The 18793-nt window shown below is 34.4% G+C and overlaps 1 protein-coding gene across 6 annotated transcripts in view; it reads left to right on the plus strand.

Moving 5' to 3' along the window:
* Positions 1 to 18793, plus strand: part of PTPN12 (protein tyrosine phosphatase non-receptor type 12) — an 86478-nt gene that overhangs the window by 26345 nt on the left and 41340 nt on the right. For 4 of the 6 annotated variants that reach the window (XM_034667010.1, XM_034667002.1, XM_034666990.1 and 1 more), the window contains one exon: positions 10677 to 10785. The exons of the other annotated variants lie outside the window; for them this stretch is intronic. In XM_034667010.1, coding sequence (XP_034522901.1) covers positions 10677 to 10785 — 109 coding nt within the window. The remainder of the gene's footprint in view (positions 1 to 10676; positions 10786 to 18793) is intronic. 6 annotated transcript variants of the gene reach the window in all.

An 18793-nucleotide genomic window follows, 5' to 3' on the forward strand; every position in this document is an offset into this window, starting at 1 on the left:
TAGCCTGCTCTATGACTATGCCATATTTTGTTTATTCATCAGTTGATGGACATTTGGGCTGTTTCCAGATTTTGGCTTTTATGAACAGTGCTGCTGTGAACGTTTGTGTACAAGTTCTTGTGCAGACATATATTTTTAGTTCTCTTCGTTATATACGTAGTGGCGTTGCTGGATCGTAACTCTATTTAACTATTCAGGAATTGCCAAACTGTGTTTCTATTAAGAATTTAAAACCTAATTTTACAGACAAAAGTTTGGTAACCTAGCATGACTTTATCTCTACTTGGTCTCTCCTTTTTGAAAAGTGGTAATGATTGTGTCCAAGCAGATCCTTTATTACACTTAATTTTTTTATATCCTAAAACAAATACCTTTTATTAAACAAAGAGCATTTTTATGCGTTGATAGGAAAAATTGCCACAGCAGATCCCTTAATAGTAATGCCTTATATATTACTAGACTTGGGGAGTTGAAATGGAAAGGTGCAAAAATAATGGCTTGTAAACTTATTCCGGTTTGCCAGGTAATTTTCAAGCCTTTGGATATATATAACAATTAGGACTTATGTGGTCTCTGTATAGATCGATAATGGAAGGATTAGCGAGAACATCAGTGACACTGTCTAGTCCAAATAGACTTGCAATGTACAGTTAAAAATTGCTTTCTGAGTTTTTTAAAGAGGAATTGGAGCTGGTAATGAGCAGTGTGGTTTCAAGTATCCCACTCCAGTACGGCACCAAATCTTAGGGTACACACAAAAGAGGATTAAAATGCTCTTTAAGAACAAAAATTTGGCAGTATTTGAGTATACAGATAAAGGTAATTTGGTGTCTGCCAATTCAGCTAATCTGAGGCAGCTAATTAAAATTTTCCCTTAAATTCCTCACCCATTAATAAGTCTTACATGCTCATCTCAATTTTTCTATATTTAAAGACATGTTCTACAATAGGTGCTACGTAGGGTGCTTTACATGCATGGTTAAATAGATTTAATTCTTCTGCCTTCACTCTTTGACTTATATTAATTAATGTAATTAGCTTATTTATCACATTAAAAATAATTTTTACATAAATAATACTATTTATTTATTGTATTTATTTTGTTACCCCCACCAAGTTTGTTCTTTTCCCTCATTCAACGGGTTTCTTAAATCTTTTCATTTTTAATTGAAAAGACATTGTAACTAAAGGAAAGAAAATTAAGTTACCTATAGCCTACATTAAAACAGCTTTCTGTCTTCATTGGCAGTAGACTAGAAAGTAAGGGGCCAGGTTTGGGAGTTATTGACTGAGGTATACTCACCAGAACTTGAAATTGATTAGGGATGAGAGGAAGCAAGTGAGATAAGGGAGAAAAGGCCAAAGCTACTAGGAGGTCTTAAGCCTGAACGGATAAGGAGGGCAGAGGTGCCATTAAAAGAAAAAGAGACATGGAATCATTTGAAAAATCAGGTAGATTTCTATCTAGTTAGGTTTAAATTGCTGTTGGGCAAGTTCAGTAAGCCGTTTGAATATGGAACTAGAACTGAAAAGTCAGGACTAGAACTAGAGATTTTGAAATCTTCGTAAATGTACTTGGTTAAAGTCACAATAGGGAAAGGATCAACTTGGTAAAAGATGAAATCAGAGGAGAGAACAGTTCCATAGAAAACACAGCACTTAAGGGTTGGAAAACAGAGGAGGCAGAAAGGGCTAGTAGCAGGGGAAGAGGAGAATCAAGGGATTGTGGTTTCATGGAATCTAAGACAGGAATTTAAAAAGGGGAGGATCATCTGTATTAAATACTTTATAGGAATTGAGGCTTTGAGATTTTCATGCTGTTTGGAGATTATTGGTGACTTCATAAAAGTAGTTTCAGTAGAAGTGGTAAAGAGAAGATTGAAATTTTTAAGGGGTTCAGGAGTTAATGATTCACCAGTAATTGCAGGTTTCTCTTTAAAACTGTGGTCTGTTGACCACAGCTTTGTGGCAGTCTGGGTGAGCAAAAAAAAAATTTATTTCCATATAGCGGTAAATATGTATTGAACTCTTACACTGCTAAGGTGACTCTTCCTGTGCTATATTTGTTTTTGCAAAGATGAATAGGAATTCTGCAACCATGCTATTAATTTGGGGGTCTTCTTTAATTTTTTAGTTGGACAGTTGATGTTATTGTGGCTTAATGTGTTAAAGCTGGAACTCTGTATTTTCAATTTTACTGTATGTTTATATTCTATGTTATGGAACAGTGAGATTGGTGATAGATTGCTTTGGAATACTTTGGGAGTCTGGGCTTGGCAGAGTATTCCCCTGTGTAAACAAGAGGATTATAGGGACTGTAGTGACAGTATTTTCTTAAATCAGGATACATCACCAGATCATGGGTGATATGGTCAGGAGCCATAGGTTTACTAGCCAGATTTTGGAATTTCTGAGCAATTTGCTGTGGACAGAGACAATGGGACAAAATATCCGAATTTGTATTAACCTGCAAAACGTGGAACCAGTGGTTTCATGAGTTAAATGGCTAGAGGAGCATTAGATTAAAGGATGATGAAGGAATGAACGAAAAGGTGAGAACTTATGTGTAGAAACAAAATAATCAAACTTAGTAACACTTTTCTTTGCCATTTGTTGTATTAAATTTCTTCATTTCAGTAAATTAATATATATAACAAAACAATTTTAGTGTCCTCTTAATTCAAAAGGAATTCTACTTAATTTCCATAAGAATATAACTTGCAGGTAGACAGAGGATCAACTTTTATTACATCTTCCTAACTTACTTTGATCTTGAGAAAGCACTGTATTTTCTTTTCCAACCCAAGAACAGGAATCTTTCCTTTAAGGAAAGTATTGCTTGTTGTCTAGGCTGTGCAAAAAAACCAACCAAACAACAACAAAAAAACCCCAAAAATGATTATAGACTTGTTATGAATTTTTTATAACCTTTTTTCCTTTCAGTTTTTTATGCTTTGTTGTATTTATTATTTTTAAATGTAAAGTCTATAGTACAAAGTTTTATTCTAACTTGTTTTAGAAGCCACCTAGGTGGCTTAGTACATTAAGCATCTGACTCTTGATTTCCACTCAGGTCATGATCTCAGGGTAGGGAGGTCAAGCCCTGTGTTGGGCTCTGCACTCAGCATGGAGTCTGCTTGTTTTTTGCCCTCTTCCCCGCACAGCCCCCCTGGGGTCACGTGCTCTCGCCTGTGCTCTCTATCTCTCTCAAATAAATAAATCTTTAAAAAACAAAAAGACAAGTTCTCAAAATTAAGATCTATTGCTACCCCTTCGGGGAGAGTTTTAAAAGCTGCTATGTTGAAGAGATCTCCTTTGCTAGTAGTTGATGGAACTAGGAATTGAACCCCTGCTTCTCTGACTCAAAGGTGTCCCATTGTGAAGTACTAATAAAGTGTAAGAGGGCAGACCACCAGGGAAGGCCTATACATTGTGTTTACTCACTATTGTTTGTCATGGATTATGCTGGTAGTAGCTGGTATTAATAGAAAGAAGACATGGTCTGCATTTTCAGGGAATTCATGTTCTTATGGTATGTATGCATATATAAGTAACATTGGGATATGTCCTAGATTAGAGGTAAATATAAAGGGCTGTGGGTAGAGATGAGGGAGCACTTCGGGAGGAAGTGGAAGATGGGGTTTGGTGCCAGGACTAGTCTCAGGAAATGTTTTAGCGAGAGGATTTCTGTAGTGAGCTAGAAGAAAGTGAGGAGTTTGTTTGGTATGTATACTATTAGGAAAATAACTGAAGCATTAAAATCAACATGAATAAAGAATAAAATATTTTTGTTACCCAAAGACCCACATGATTGGTCCCTACTTCAAGATATGTCCTTTTATTATCAGTCCTGACTTAGCTTCAAATAAGAAGGTACAGCTTTGTTCTCTGAAAGAGAATGGCAGACAAGTTAGTCTGTTATATAGCAGTAGGTGAATCGTGAGCAAAGATAGGAAGATGCATTTTGAAAGGCAGAGTTATATGTTTTGCAATTAAAGGTAGACATTGCATTGTATAAAGACCCGTTGGTTGTTTTGATTGCTTGTAATGGGTATTAGGGTTATGCATTATTTTATATAAGTAGGTTTGTAAAGATTTAAGAAAAGCTGGTTAGAGATAGTATACTTTCAGTGGAAATTATGCCATCATTTTAGTACTTGTTGCTGTTACGTTGTATTTAGAGTTTTAAAAAATTATTTTGTCTTAATTATCATATACTTGTATGGTAATATTTATATTACTTTTATACTTGTATTAGTAATATACAATTGAGTGGCTTTTGTGACAGACAACAGTTACATATTTCAGATATAAAACTGGATGAATCTATTCATTTAACAGTTATTACTGAGTGCCACCTATGTGCCAAGCCCCCTTCCTTTTAAAATTAAGATGGATTCGGGGTGCCTGGGTGGCTCAGTTGGTTAAGTGTCCAATTCCTTTTTTTTTTTTTTTTTAAGATTTTATTTATTTGACACAGAGAGAGAGAGACAGCCAGCGGGAGAGGGAACACAAGCAGGGGGAGTGGGAGAGGGAAAAGCAGGCTCCCAACGGAGCAGCCTGATGTGGGGCTCAATCCTAGGACTCCAGGATCTCACCCTGAGCCCAAGGCAGACTCTGAACAGCTGAGCCACCCAGGCGCCCCAAGTGTCCAACTCTTGATTTCAGCTCAGGTCATGATCTCAGGGTTCTCAGGGTCCTGAGATCCAGCCCTGCAACTCAGAGGGGAATCTGCTTGAGATTCTCTCTCTGAGTCCTGCCCACCCCATACCCCACATGTGGGCGCTCGTACTTGCAATCTCTCAAAAAAAATTAAAAACTAGGGACACGTGGGTGGCTCAGTTGGTTAAGTGTCCACCTTCGGCTCAGGTCATGATCCCAGGGTCCTGGGATCAAGCCCCATGTCAGGCTCCTTACTCAGTGGGGAGCCTGCTTCTCCCTCTGCCTGCCACTCCCTCCCTGCTTGTGCTCTTTGTCTCTCTCACAAATAAATGAAGTCTTTTTTAAAAATTTAAAAAAATAAAATTCAGATGGATTCTCCAGTAATTGCCTCAGAAATTTTTCAGAGCAGTGGCAAAAGCATTACTATTTTATGGGTTAGGTATTCTTATATTTTGGTACAATATAACCTTTAAGCTTAAAGTATAATTTCATTTTTATTTCATTTTAAAGTACAGTTTTCAGATTTGTATATTCTTGTGTGCATATTTACTGAAAGTACTGTCTTATGAAACTCATACTGTTTTTTTAAGTGTTGACATTGAGGAATTTGGGACAGGGAGTAGTGTGTGGCCTGGTAACAGCATAAGTCTTGAGCTCCAATATTTAATTTATTTATGTTTCGTCTTATTCCAAAAAGAATCTGAGTTAGCTAAATTTCCAGTTTAGCTCTATTACTGTTTGTGTCCATTTTTTTTAGTTGTTCTGATTTAAAATCCAGCCAATTAAGTTTAATACTTTGATTATCTCAGCGTATTGTGAATTCTAAGTGTTCAGTGAACATGAAGAGAATTAGATATATTTTAGAAGTGAAGCTAATGCAACTTGCTGATGCATTGGATGTTATAGGGGAGGTAAAGGAAGGAATCAAGGATGATTCCTAGCTTTTAGACTTGAGCAACTGTTGAATGGTAGTGCTATTTGGACATGTTTGTGGTGCCCATGAGACACCCAGTGGACAATCCAATAGACAGCTGTTTGACTGGAGAGATTCAACAAACATCACACAACACATTTTTATTATCTTAGAGCCTTTAGATAAACAGTGAAACTGTTCTATTTGTTAAAGAACTCAAATCTTGACACACAAATGGATACCTTAAAAGAGGATAGTTACATTGCATGTGACTTTTAGAAGCTTTTGAGAATCAGTTTATTGATTCAGGATTAAGGGAGTAAGACTTTTGTTTTAAGAAATAAAGAGAAAATAATTTGGAACTTTAAAACAAAGTGAATATTAAACTTCGTTTTCGTTTGCATCAAAAATTCCAATGTATTAGAGACATCTGTATGAGTTGTCTGAGAAAGCTCAATAAATAAATGAATTCACCCATTTTTAATGTGATTTGCATTAGATCTTGGTCTGTAAACTCCAATAAGGTAGTCAAGTCTGTGCCTTCAGTTTTATAGTTTAGTGGATGAGACTGGCAAGATGGAAACCTCACAAGTGGTAATAGAGCAATGTGTTATTGACTCTTCGGTGGTGGGGGCTGAGGAGCCCTTAGGGGAAGGGTCAAGAAAGCTTCACAAAGGAAATAACACTTTAGCCAGAGTCCTACTGTTAACTCACCAGCAAAGGTAAAAATTGTCAAACTGTGATGTTGAGGGGCGGAGGGTTGCTTGTGGTGGTGGTGGTGGTGGTGGTAAGTGATTCTGAGTGGCTAAAGCATCAAATTCTTAAGTGTTACAAAGAGAAGCTAGGAAATTGGACAGACAGCATTCAAAATGTTATCATTAAACAACAAATTGGTAGTTTATCTTGGAGGTGATGGACTCACTAGAGGATTTTTAAGTGAGAGACTAAAAATGATCAGATTTACCTTTTAAGACAGTAACTCTGAGATAAATTATTCAAAAGAATTTATTATGTGACTTTTTGAAGATGTTTAAGGGTAGACAGTGAAAATCTTAAAGTCTTTTCGTTTTGTTTGCATAGTTAAAAAAATCCATATATGATACAGGGTATGGTATCTATAAGCGTATGTGAAAATACCATTTACCTACAATTTGCCCAGTTAGGAGAGTAAATGATTCAGAGTACTTTCTTGCTTAGGATTATATTAAATAATTATGTTAAATTTAATAAATGAATTATTTTATTGGTGTTTTAGTTCAGTGCTATTTTCACACAGTCTGTCACATGCAATATATTTATGAAAAATAATATTACTTAGTATTTTACAATGTTTCTCAATTAATTAGTTAATTTCCTAGTAATTGATTTCACCTAGAGACAATGGAATTGGTGGCCGGGAAGTTAAAATGAAATAATGTGTAGATAGTTCCATTTCAAATAGAGCGCTATTTGGACATTAATTTTGATGTATTAAAAGAACAAAATCTTTTATTTAGGCCAGCATTCAAGTCTTATTCTCTAAGATTAATGTATTTAACATACAAGCATTTAGTATATTTCAGGGGTACAGAACATTATAAATACTAATATGATCATAATTATACTCACAGAGCTTATAATTTAGTAGGGGAAATAAGATGTCTTCTTTTTATGTATTTATCATAAAGAGAAGGAAGTGGTGTTTAGGAGTGCATATAAAATCCAAAAAGAATTCAGAAGGGAGGGGCGCCTGGGTGGCACAGCGGTTAAGCGTCTGCCTTCGGCTCAGGGCGTGATCCCAGCCTTATGGGATCGAGCCCCGTCAGGCTCCTCTGCTATGCGCCTGCTTCTTCCTCTCCCACTCCCCCTGCTTGTGTTCCCTCTCTCGCTGGCTGTCTCTATCTCTGTCGAATAAATAANTCGAAAAAAAAATAATAAAAAAAAAAAAAAAAAAGAATTCAGAAGGGAAAGATTTTTGCATGAGAGGGATAAGAAACTGAAGGAGCTAGGACTTAAAAGCGAGATGAGATTTGGAGGCTTATTTACTGAGCGTGGGTATTATCTCTACTGAGTGTGGGTATGACCCTCGTATTACAAAAGATGAGACAGGTTAAATATGTTCATTGTCATACAGCTAGAAAGTGGCAGATCCAAAATTTTAATTCAAGCAACTAACTGTAAACCTGACCCTGTTTTGTTTTGTTAGGAAATAAGACCCTACTTGGTATCTTTTTGAAACATTTGGGTAGAATTTTTTTGATGTCAGCTTTTTTATGTACAAAGTTTTTATGTTTAATGGACCATCTTTGTTTTATTTATACTACACCAGAGATGAGTATTGCCGATGGGTATGAAACTTTTTAAGTACACTACTTATGGAGATTTACTTTAATAGGGAAGCTTGAAGTAGAAAGCATACCATGCTGTGCTGGGCTTTAAGAAAACTGGATATATAAAAATTCAGACTCAGATGATGATTTGTACACAAAAGTGTTCTTAAGTTTCATTATATGAAAAATGCAGTCATTTCACATAAAAACTTTATTTTGCCCATTTCTCAGTAACGTAATTCATCATGTAAAAAAAAAATGATTGGAGTGATTGCAGGTATTCCAGAAGTGCATTAATATTTTATAATTAAATTCATCTCCTCTTCCCTTTTCTTTCTTTGTAGTTATATACATTTTTTTCAATAATTGTTAACCTAATTCCTTTTCCCCCGTGTTTCTGCACGTGTTTAGATTGATATCCTTCTGTAAGTCACAGTCACATATAATATTTTGTAATGCATTAAGATACTATAAATATTAAAATTAAAATTAAAATCTGAGCAAAAAAATACAGAGATTCTAATTAAATATGTAAGATATATATGTGTATAACTGGGTGGGTCTCTGTTAATATGGATTAAGAAAATCATGAGCAATTTTTTCTATTTTCCTTTAATTTTTTTAGCACTTAAGTTTTTAAAATCTTTTTTTTAAAGTTTTTATTTATTTAAGTAATCTCTACAACGTGGGGCTCGAACTCATGACCCTAAGATTAAGAGCCGCATTCCTCCAACTGAGACAGCTAGGTACCCCTTTAGCTTTTAATTTTTTGAATAAGCAATATATTCATATAATCTAATAGGTATGAAATAACGTATAGTAATGTTTCTTTCCCATCCTTTTTTTTTTTTTTTTAAAGATTTTATTTATTTGACAGAGAGAGACACATCGAGAGAGGGAACATAAGCAGGGGGAGTGAGAGAAAGGGATGCTGGCTTTCCCTGAGCAGGGAGCCTGATGCGGGGCTCGATCCCAGGACCCTGGGATTATGACCTGAGCCAAAGGCAGACACTTAATGATTGAGCCACCCAGGTGCCCCTTTCCCATCCATTTCTTATAGCTATTCATTTCTCTTCTCCACTGATAACAACAACCTTGTTCACTTTCTTTCCCAGAGATATTTTATGCACGTGTACAAGGAAGTGCAAATATATTTTTATTCTTAACACCGGTGGAGTGTATTATATACACTATTGTGTTCCCTGCTTTTTACACTTAATATGTATTTTGAGGCATTTCCATATCATTGTGTATATATAAAGAGCTTCCTTATTTGTTTTTAGTTATATCGTATTTAATTGTATGAATGAAACAAATCTATTTAGCCAGTCCTCTATTAATAGACTTTAATTTGCAGTCTTTTGCTGTTTTAAACAATGCTGCAATAAATAACTGTGCATAATATGTCATTTCACATGTGCCGTTTAGAGGACAAATTTTTAGAAGTACACTTGCTGGGTTAAGGGGTTATGTGTATTTGTAATTGCCAAATTACCCTCCTTAGGGCTTGTGTTAAATGTTCTCTTCTACCAGCATAGTATTGAAGTTTCGGTTTTCCCACACCCTCACCAACATCCCATTTATTTTTAAATACAATTTTCCCCCAGCCTTCTTTTGAGAACCTTATTACCATAGAAAATAGCATCATAAGTGTGGGTAATTTAATTTCAGCATTGTGCCAAGGCAGAACAAGATTCTAATAAGTTTTTTCATCTTACTGAAAAACGTGTGTATTCCTGTTTTAAGTCTCTAATATTGTCATTATAAAGTTTAGTAGTTTTTCAAAGAAAAACAAAAGATTCACTATTCTATGTAAAATTGTCTACTTTATAATTATTTCAAGTGCTGATATTGAAGTATATAACAAGAATCTTAAATAAGTTCTGTGATTTAAAAAAAATGTTTTGTTGCTTAAACATCAGCATCACTAGTAGCAAAAGTAAAATGGTGAAAAAGTGAAATGTTACCAGACTTTTTGTTCATTTCATTTATATTCAATAATTTGTTGAATAGTAAAACCAGTATGCCCTTCAGTATGTCTTTAAGCTGGGAAGAAAGTAGGCTCCTTTGAAATTAAATTTCAGCAATGTAGTTGAGTAGTGATTTTAAACAATTCACAATGCTGACTTTCAGTGCTTCTGAAAGCAGGAAGTGTATTACTGACACGCAGAAATATTCCAGCCCAAAGAACATCCCTACTGCCATATGTGGTAAGAATTTGTCACTAACTCACAAACCACTTCTGTAATGCAGTGAATAAGCAGAATTGGTCTTTGTTGGACATTTCCAATTCAATATGAAAGAACTTTGTTTTGCAGTGTCTTATAAGTAATTATTAGCTTATGCCTTGGAAGGAGCCTGGCACACCATGGGTGCCCAAGTTTTATTGAGAGAAGTAATAAAGAAACTTGTACATAATCTTTTAGGCATGATTTACTTGGTTTTAGGGACCCATAGTTAAATATAAAAATTACTTGAATAAGTTAAGGACTGAGTTAAATAATCTGACTCAGCTAATTAATGATTTCTTAAGTAAAATTGCTTCCTTTTATTTTAGTGTCCCTTTTCAGTGCTATTTGGAAAATTAATCTTATGTTTGCACTTAGGTTAAAAAAAGTATCCTTGGGGTTAATTATTAAGGGGTAGGGAGATACTGTGAGCCTAGAAAAACAGGAAAATGAGTTGTAAGGAATTGGGGTTACAAAATTCAATACAGAGCTATTTATAAATCATTAAAATTTTGAAAATATTAATGTTTTTATAAACTTGAATTTTTTTGTTTATATTTTAAGCGATTAAGAAGATTGTCTACCAAATATAGAACAGAAAAGATTTATCCCACAGCCACTGGAGAAAAAGAAGAAAATGTTAAAAAGAACAGATATAAGGACATACTGCCATGTAAGTTTGAAATGCCCTCATAGAACGATTGGAAATGTTAATTAGCAGCTTGTAGCCTAAACTAGTTTTATTCTTCCTAATGCGTTTGATTGTAAAGGAGTTAGAGATTAACTTCTCTTTTAAAATACACTATAATTTGTAATTGTGCTTCTTGTTTTTCCTCCTGAAAATAGTTTTTGTTGTTTACTTTTTTCTTTAAGTGTCACAATTACTCTGATACTAACTTACTTTTAAATACAAAAAAATCCAAGGAAGAATGTCTTTTGTGCACTCCCTGTTCAAAAAAGTTATTTTGTTAAAATAAAATAGTTAAATCAGTAAATATAATGGGCTAAATTTTATAAAATGCAAAAACATATTAACTCTTATCTATTCACAATTAGAACCTTAATTGGTGAATTATGCATGAAAAAATAAACCATAAGGTGATTCATGCCTGCATATCTGCTTTCTCAGTAGTCTCAGTATGTGTCTGAGAGTATACCTTAGACTGATAGCAGTATATTATAATAATATAATTATATTCTTAAAAAGCATGGTTTATGGCAAAATACCTTTAACTCTAAAAGCATGTATACTTAAGTGTGTTCCTATTTTATATAAAAACTTGACATTGTACATGCTATCTCTTAAAGCTGCTAATAGTCTTTTTCTTTCCCTTCAACTGTCTTAAAATAGCTACATTCCATGGCACCATTCCCTCAACTCTCATTCATCGTTTTCCCCAGCCTTAAGTTGAGATGTAATTGACAAATCTCAGTAATTTTTAAAGGTGGTTCTCTCTAAAATGTCTTTGAGAAAGTTTCCAGTGACTTTCTTTGTGCCCGACTTAGTAGTCTTTTTTTTCAGTGCTTACTCCTTTCTGTTAACTATTTTGATGCCATTGACCAGTCTCTATTTCTGAAGTTTCCTTCTTCCATGATATCCTCCTTTCAAATTGCCTGGTCCCTCTCTTTCTCGCTGTCTTCTTTGCATGAATTTAATCCTTCATCTTTTTCTTGTTGTTGTTCAACTGTATTCTCAACTGTGGGATCTGTGGGTGGCCAGTATTAGCAGAATTACTAAGCAGCAAGTGTACCTAGTATAATGGTGAAGAGTTTTGGTTCTGGAAGTTCAAATCTTAGCTCTACCACCTGTTGTTTATATGACTTTGAACTAATCCTCTCTGTGCCTTTTTTCCCTCATCTACAAAATGTAGATTAAAATAATACTTTTTATGCTTATTTTGATTATTACATATGTTAGTGCATGTTAAAAAGCTTAGAATTATACCTACCACATAGTAACTACACATTAAGCTTTTGGAAAACACTCCACTTTCTTACAAGTCCCTCTCAGAATGGTGGATAGTATGGGTTTCTGGACAGTTTTTATTAAGCAGGATAATCTCAACATACTCTTAATATACTCTGGAATTAATGCACGTACTCTTAAAGAGATAGTTTCTCTACTTTATTTTTCTATCATCTGGGAAAATGAATCTTAAACAGTTTCAGCTTTCTATTTTTGTATGTTGTGTTTCATTCATTCATTTTACAAAAAGTTTTGAACAAATACTATATGCTGGAGATACAGCAGAAAACAAACTGTCAAAAATTCCTGCCCTTGTGGAGTTTATATTCTAGTCAAGGGGGAATGGATAATAAATAGAAATAACATATATGGTCTTTCAGATGGTGGTTAGTGGTATTGAGGATAATACAGTGGGGATGAGGCACACAGACAAAGCCGAGACTAGAAGGGGGAAGCTTTACAATTTTAAATAGAGATAAAGGGAGAAGTTCAGTGGTGTGGTATAAAATTGGCACTCTAATAAATAAAAACCTTAATTTGTATTGTCAGTTTCTGTAGTAAATAAATCATTTGCCATAATCATCACAACAAAACTTTGTGGTAGGTACTATTATATGCCACTTTGCAGATGGGAAACTGAGACAGAAAGAAATTAAATAGCTTGTCATACAGCTAATAGAGTCAATGAGAATTTAAACTCAGGTAATTTTTGTCCAGAGCACTGGTTCTCAACTGGGGTGATTTTGCCCCAGAAGAAACAGTTAGCAATGTCTGGAGATATTTTAGTTGTCACAACTGGGCAAATGGCAGGCTGCTACTGGCATCTGGTGGGTAGAGGCTAAGGATGCTACTGCATCCTATAATACAGAGGCTACAGCCTCCCCACAAGCGAAGTATTACACAAGGCCAAAATGCCAGTAAAGCTGAGGTTGAGAAGCCTTGCCCTAGATCCTGAGCTCTTAATCATTGTGCTATAGTCAGACTGGCAGCGTCTTTTTTCCTTTTAAGTTATTTAAGGTTTGATAAGTCAGTTTCCAATAAATTTCTAGTCATTTTAATTTGGAAAATTATATTAAAAGCAGTTGTACTTAGAGATGTATATTTACTTACTGTCATTAAAATAATGTTGTCAATTTCCTTTGCATGTTTAGCATGTCCAGTGCTTCCAGACACAGTATTTTTTAAACAGCTTTATTGAGGTATAACTTACATAACCATAAAATTTACCCACTTTAAATGTATAATTCAGTAATTTTTAGTAAATTTATATAGAGTTGTGAACCATTGATACAATACAGTTTTAGAGTATTTCTATCAGCTCAAAATGATCGTTTATGCTAGTTTGCAGTCCTAAGCCCCAGGCAACCACTAATGCTTTCTGCTCTAGATTTTCCTATTCAGGAAATTTCATGTAAATGTAAGTATACGATATGTAGTCTTTTATGTCTGGATTTTTTCATGAAGCATGTTTCTGAGATTCATCCATGTTGTAGCATCTATCAGTAGTTCATTCCTTTTTATATTGTTCAGTAATACTGCATTATATGAATATATCACATTTTGTTTATCCATTCACCAGTTGATGAACGTTGTGAATAATGCTACTATGAACATTTCCATACAAATCTGTGTGTGGACATATGGCTGTCTTTCTCTGGGATAGATACCCACGAGTGGATTTCTGGATCTATAGTAGTGTATGTTTAACTTTTTAAAAACTGCTAAACTATTTTTTAAAGTGGCTGTGTACCATTTTACTTTCCCACCACCAATATATGGGGGTCCCAGTTTCTCCACATTCCTTTTTACTCTCAGTCTTTTTGAGTATAGTTATTCTAGTGTGTGTATAGAGGTATCTCATTGTGGTTCTAATAGGCATTTCCCTAATGACTAGTGATGTTGAGCATCTTTTCATGTTCTGTTAGCCACTTGTGTATCTTCTTTGGTGAAAAGTCTTCAGATTCTTTGTACTTTTATTAGATTTGATCTTTTTAATTCTATTGAGTTGTTAAAAGTTCTTCAGCTGTCCTAGATACAAGTCTTTCTTTACATATATGGTTTGCAAATTTTTCCTCCCAGTTTATGGTTTGTCTTTTCATTTTCTTAAGGTGTCTTTAAAAGTGTGCAAGCTTTTAATTTTGATAGAGTCCAGTTTATCAGTTTTATGGATCATGCTTTTGATATTCTCTCCATGAACTCTGCCTAATGCAAGATCACAACGATTTTCTCTGTTTTCTTATTTTTCTTCCAGAAGTATTGTAACTTTAGCTTTTACATTTAGGCCTATAATCCATTTTCAGTTAATTGTCTGAAATAATCTGTGTATGTAGGATTGTTCTAATACCATTTGTTGAAAAGACTGTCATTTCTCCACTGAATTGCCTTGGTACCCTTGTTGGAAATCATTGGACCATAAATATAAGGGTTTTTTTTTTCCCCCCCTGGACCCTTAATTCTACTACACTGTTGTATTCTTAAGCCAGTATCATACTGTCTTCATTATGCAGTTTTGTAGTAAGTTCTAAAAGCAAGAAGTATTAGTCTTCCCAGCCGTGTTCTTATTTTTTAAAATTTATTTGGTTCTTTTGGTTCCTTTGCATTTACATATAAATTGTGGGATAACTGGTCAATTTCTGCAAGAAACCCTAATGGGATTTTTTTGATAAGGATTGCATTGAATGTATAGATCAGTTTGGGGAGAATTGCCATCTTCAGCCATATTGATTCTTCCAGTCTATGAACATGAATTGTCTCTCTCCATTTATTTAGATCTTTAATTTCTCTCAGCAGTGTTTTATGGTTTTCAGCGTATTCTTGTATTTCTTTTTTTTAATTCTTTATCTGATTGAAATTATTTTATTCTCAAATTCTTTATTACTAGCACATAGAAATACAATTTATATTTTTGTATTGATTTTTTTTAATCTAGTGACCTTTCTGAACTCATTTATTAGTTTAGTAGCTTTTTATGGCTCCTTTAGGATTTTTTACATACTGAGTCATTTTATCTGGAAATGATGACAGTTTTACTACTTCCTTTCTGATCTGAATGCCTCTTCTACCTTGTTCTATTAATTAGAACCTCTAAAACAGTGTTGAAGTGGCAAGAGCAGACATTTTTGCTTTTGATCCATTAAAAGTAATTTCATCATTGTTCAAAGATTATACAGGTTTTTCTAGAGTGATCTTAGAGATTTGATTTATTTTATACTAGAATACTGAGGCCAGTTCCAGAATTAAGAAATATCTACATGCTCTTGAGTCAAGAATGATTTGTACTTTGTCTCCTAAGAGGACTAAAATCGAGCTGGCTAGCCTTTAGCAGTGATGGATCAGTGTAATACATGTATTGTAATTTAATTATGAAGATTCTTGTTTTTCACTGAGACCTAGGATTTAATCAATAGGAAGTTTTGGTTTCTTCTGATATGACAATATTTAAATACTTTCTTTCTGTTGCCATAAGTAGTTGATATTTGTTTGGGGGGAAAATGTTGCTGCTTAGAGAGCCTCCTGTGGGGCCAATCTTGGTTTTATCTGTTTGGAGTGGGGTTCTTGGGAGATTGTAGAGGCAATCAGCAAAACCATGGAGAGGAATGATTGTTTTCATTTCTTTAATATTCTTTAAGTTATACACATGTTTATGCTTAATAGGAGCACCAATGAAAAATTGAACATACACGCAACCTAACACTGGTTTTTAAAATTGCCAATAATATGATTATTTAGTATAAAGCAGTGACTACAAAATTTGCTTGTGCTTTTTTATTTATTTTTTTATTTTAAAGATTTTATTTATTTATTTGACAGAGAGAGGCAGCGAGAAAGGGAACACAATCGGGGAGTGGGAGAGGGAGAAGCAGGCTTCCCACTGAGTAGTGAGACTGATGTGGGGCTCAATCCCAGAATACTGGGATCATGACCTGAGCCGAAGGCAGATGCTTAACGACTGAGCCACCCAGGTGCCCCTTGCTTGTGCTTTAGAGTTTAAAATAAACCATTTTTCTGCCCCATCTTGAACTTACTGAATCAAACTCACTACAGAATATGGTACTCAGAAGTCTTGTGTTTTAATTTGCTTTTTCCAGGCCCCAGGTGTTGTATGATTAGAGATTGATGAGATTGGCAAAATGTTGAAATTATTTAATATTAATAGTATACTGTATGTTAATTAACTTGGAATTTAAATAAAAACTTTATTAAAAATGTTGAAATTATTAAAACAGGGTAATGGCTATATGGGGATTCATTGTTATTTTTGTGTATGCATAAAATTTTCCATCATAGAATATTTTTATATTTATTTATTTATTTGTTTGTTTATTTATTTTTTAAAGATTTTATTTATTTATTCAACAGAGATAGAGACAGCCAGCGAGAGAGGGAACACAAGCAGGGGGAGTGGGAGAGGAAGAAGCAGGCTCATAGCAGAGGAGCCTGATGTGGGTCTTGATCCCACAACGCCGGGATCACGCCCTGAGCCAAAGGCAGACGCTTAACCTCTGTGCCACCCAGGCGCCCCCATCATAGAATATTTTTAAAAAATTACCAGCCTGGATGTAACAGCCTCGTACCAGTATTGACTATCATTTGGGAGCCACTGTTCTCATTTGGGTTCACAATCCCCAGAAACATTACTGAGGATCCAGTGGTAAACCAACTAGTGTACAAAGTCCTATGTTTGAGATACTTTAACTGGAGGCTAATATGCCACATGAATAAGGGTGATTAATTGGGACTCCTCGTTACTGGCAAACATGGTGAGAGGAAGCTTCATGTAGTTACTTATCCTAACTACTGTCATTATCCTAACTACTGAATATTCCCATTTACCAGAAGATCAAGTGAGATAAGAAACAGAGCATTGATTAACATATAAACATTCTCTTTTCTGGAAACACAGAAAAGAGATACATGATTTGAATTGGAGGCTAGTATGTCTTTCTTCTGTAGCTCTTCCTACAAATTTTCAAAGATTTCACTAAAAATTAATAAAATCTGCAGAACTGGGCCTTAGTACTAACATATAAAATTTGAGTCATTGACAGATTCATTATTCATTAGATGACTTTTAAGGGTTTGCTAAAAAGTTTTATTCATGTTTGTTACCATTTCTGTCTTTTTCTACTTTAATTGCCTTTGATATTCATTGTCCCTGGATTAGAAGGGACTGTAATATGATAATGGCATCTTACATATTACATGCTGTGGTTCTTTCTAATTTGTATACTTGTGAATATTAGGCAGTCGTACTGCTTTAGGATTCATAGGCTCAAAGTATCTCCCCCCAAATATTAATTACTACAAATGGAAAGATAATAACTTTATAGTGGGAGACAGCCAGGCGACACCATATTAACCAAGTATTCAAGGTTAATATCACAAATAGTATGAAATTGACATCATAAACCCCTTGGTGTGTCTTCTCACTGAGAAGGACACATTATCATTCTCTGGTGTTCTTGCCAAAAATGCATAAACCTCATTCCAATCATAAGAAAAAAAAATGAGTCAAAGGAACTTTTGTAGACCAGAACAAACTAAGGAGAAATAATAACTACATGTAATGTGGGATCCTGGAAAGAGAAAAAAAATTTTTTAAATTGGGGAAATTTGTATATAGTCTGTTGTTTAATTACTGGTGGTGTGACAATGTTAATTTTCTGATTTTGATAATTGTGTGATGGTTATATAGATATTGACATTAAGGGAAGCTGAGTGAGAGATACAAGAATTCTCTGTACTATTTTTGCAATTTTTCTGTAAATCTAAACTTAGTTCTAAATTTAAAAAATGTGAAGAATCAACACAAGTGGAACAAAACTATTTGTATTACCTATAACTAAAGATTGATTTTTCTTTTTTTATATAAATCAGTAGGAAAACGGACATAGGTAAAAGTGTGCAAAGGATATAAAAAAGCAGTATATGGTAAAAGGAATCTAAATAATCAGTAACTATATGAAAATGTGCGACCACTTGCATAGTTCAAGAACTACAAGTTTGATTTTTTTACTTTTTAGAATGTCACCTATTAAAAAAGTTAACACCCAGTCACTCTTACAAATAGCATTTGTATTGTGTAAGTAAGTATACATCTTTTAGAAGGCAAGTAGCATTTCTTCTGTTAGGAACTTATGTACCACCGCGAGCAGTGAAAGCAGATACATGTACGGCAGTGTTCAGTGTGCTGGTGTTTTTAATAGGAAAAAAACGGTCCATCAGTTCTGTAGCTGGTTAAATAAATAATGAAACATCCATATAATGGATTTTATTTAACCTGTGAATAAGATAGATCTGTGTTATATTAGCTCTGGGAAGAGTTCCAGGATATAGGATTAACTGAAAGGTGAGATAACAGAATATAGGATGATTGTATTTGCATAGTTTTCAAAATACGTAGGTATATGCATAAAAATTACTTCTAGAAGGAAAAAAGAACCTTAATAGTATCTGTGTTGGGAAAGAGAGACCTGGACTTCAAGGGCAGGAGAAGATTACTTTTCATTTTATACCTTTCTTTAAGGGGTGCCTGGGTGGCTTAGTTGGTTAAGTGTCCGACTTGATCTCAGCTCAGGTCTTGGTCTCGGAGTCATGAGTTCAAGCTCCACGCTCATGGAGCCTGCTTAAATTTAAAAGGAAAAAAAAGGGCTTTCTTTAAATTCTGATTTTTAAAAATCATATACATATTACTTCTATGTGAAAAAATGAAACT

The sequence above is a fragment of the Ailuropoda melanoleuca genome, chromosome 1 (assembly GCF_002007445.2).
Source record: "Ailuropoda melanoleuca isolate Jingjing chromosome 1, ASM200744v2, whole genome shotgun sequence".
NCBI classification, from domain to species: Eukaryota; Metazoa; Chordata; class Mammalia; order Carnivora; family Ursidae; genus Ailuropoda; species Ailuropoda melanoleuca.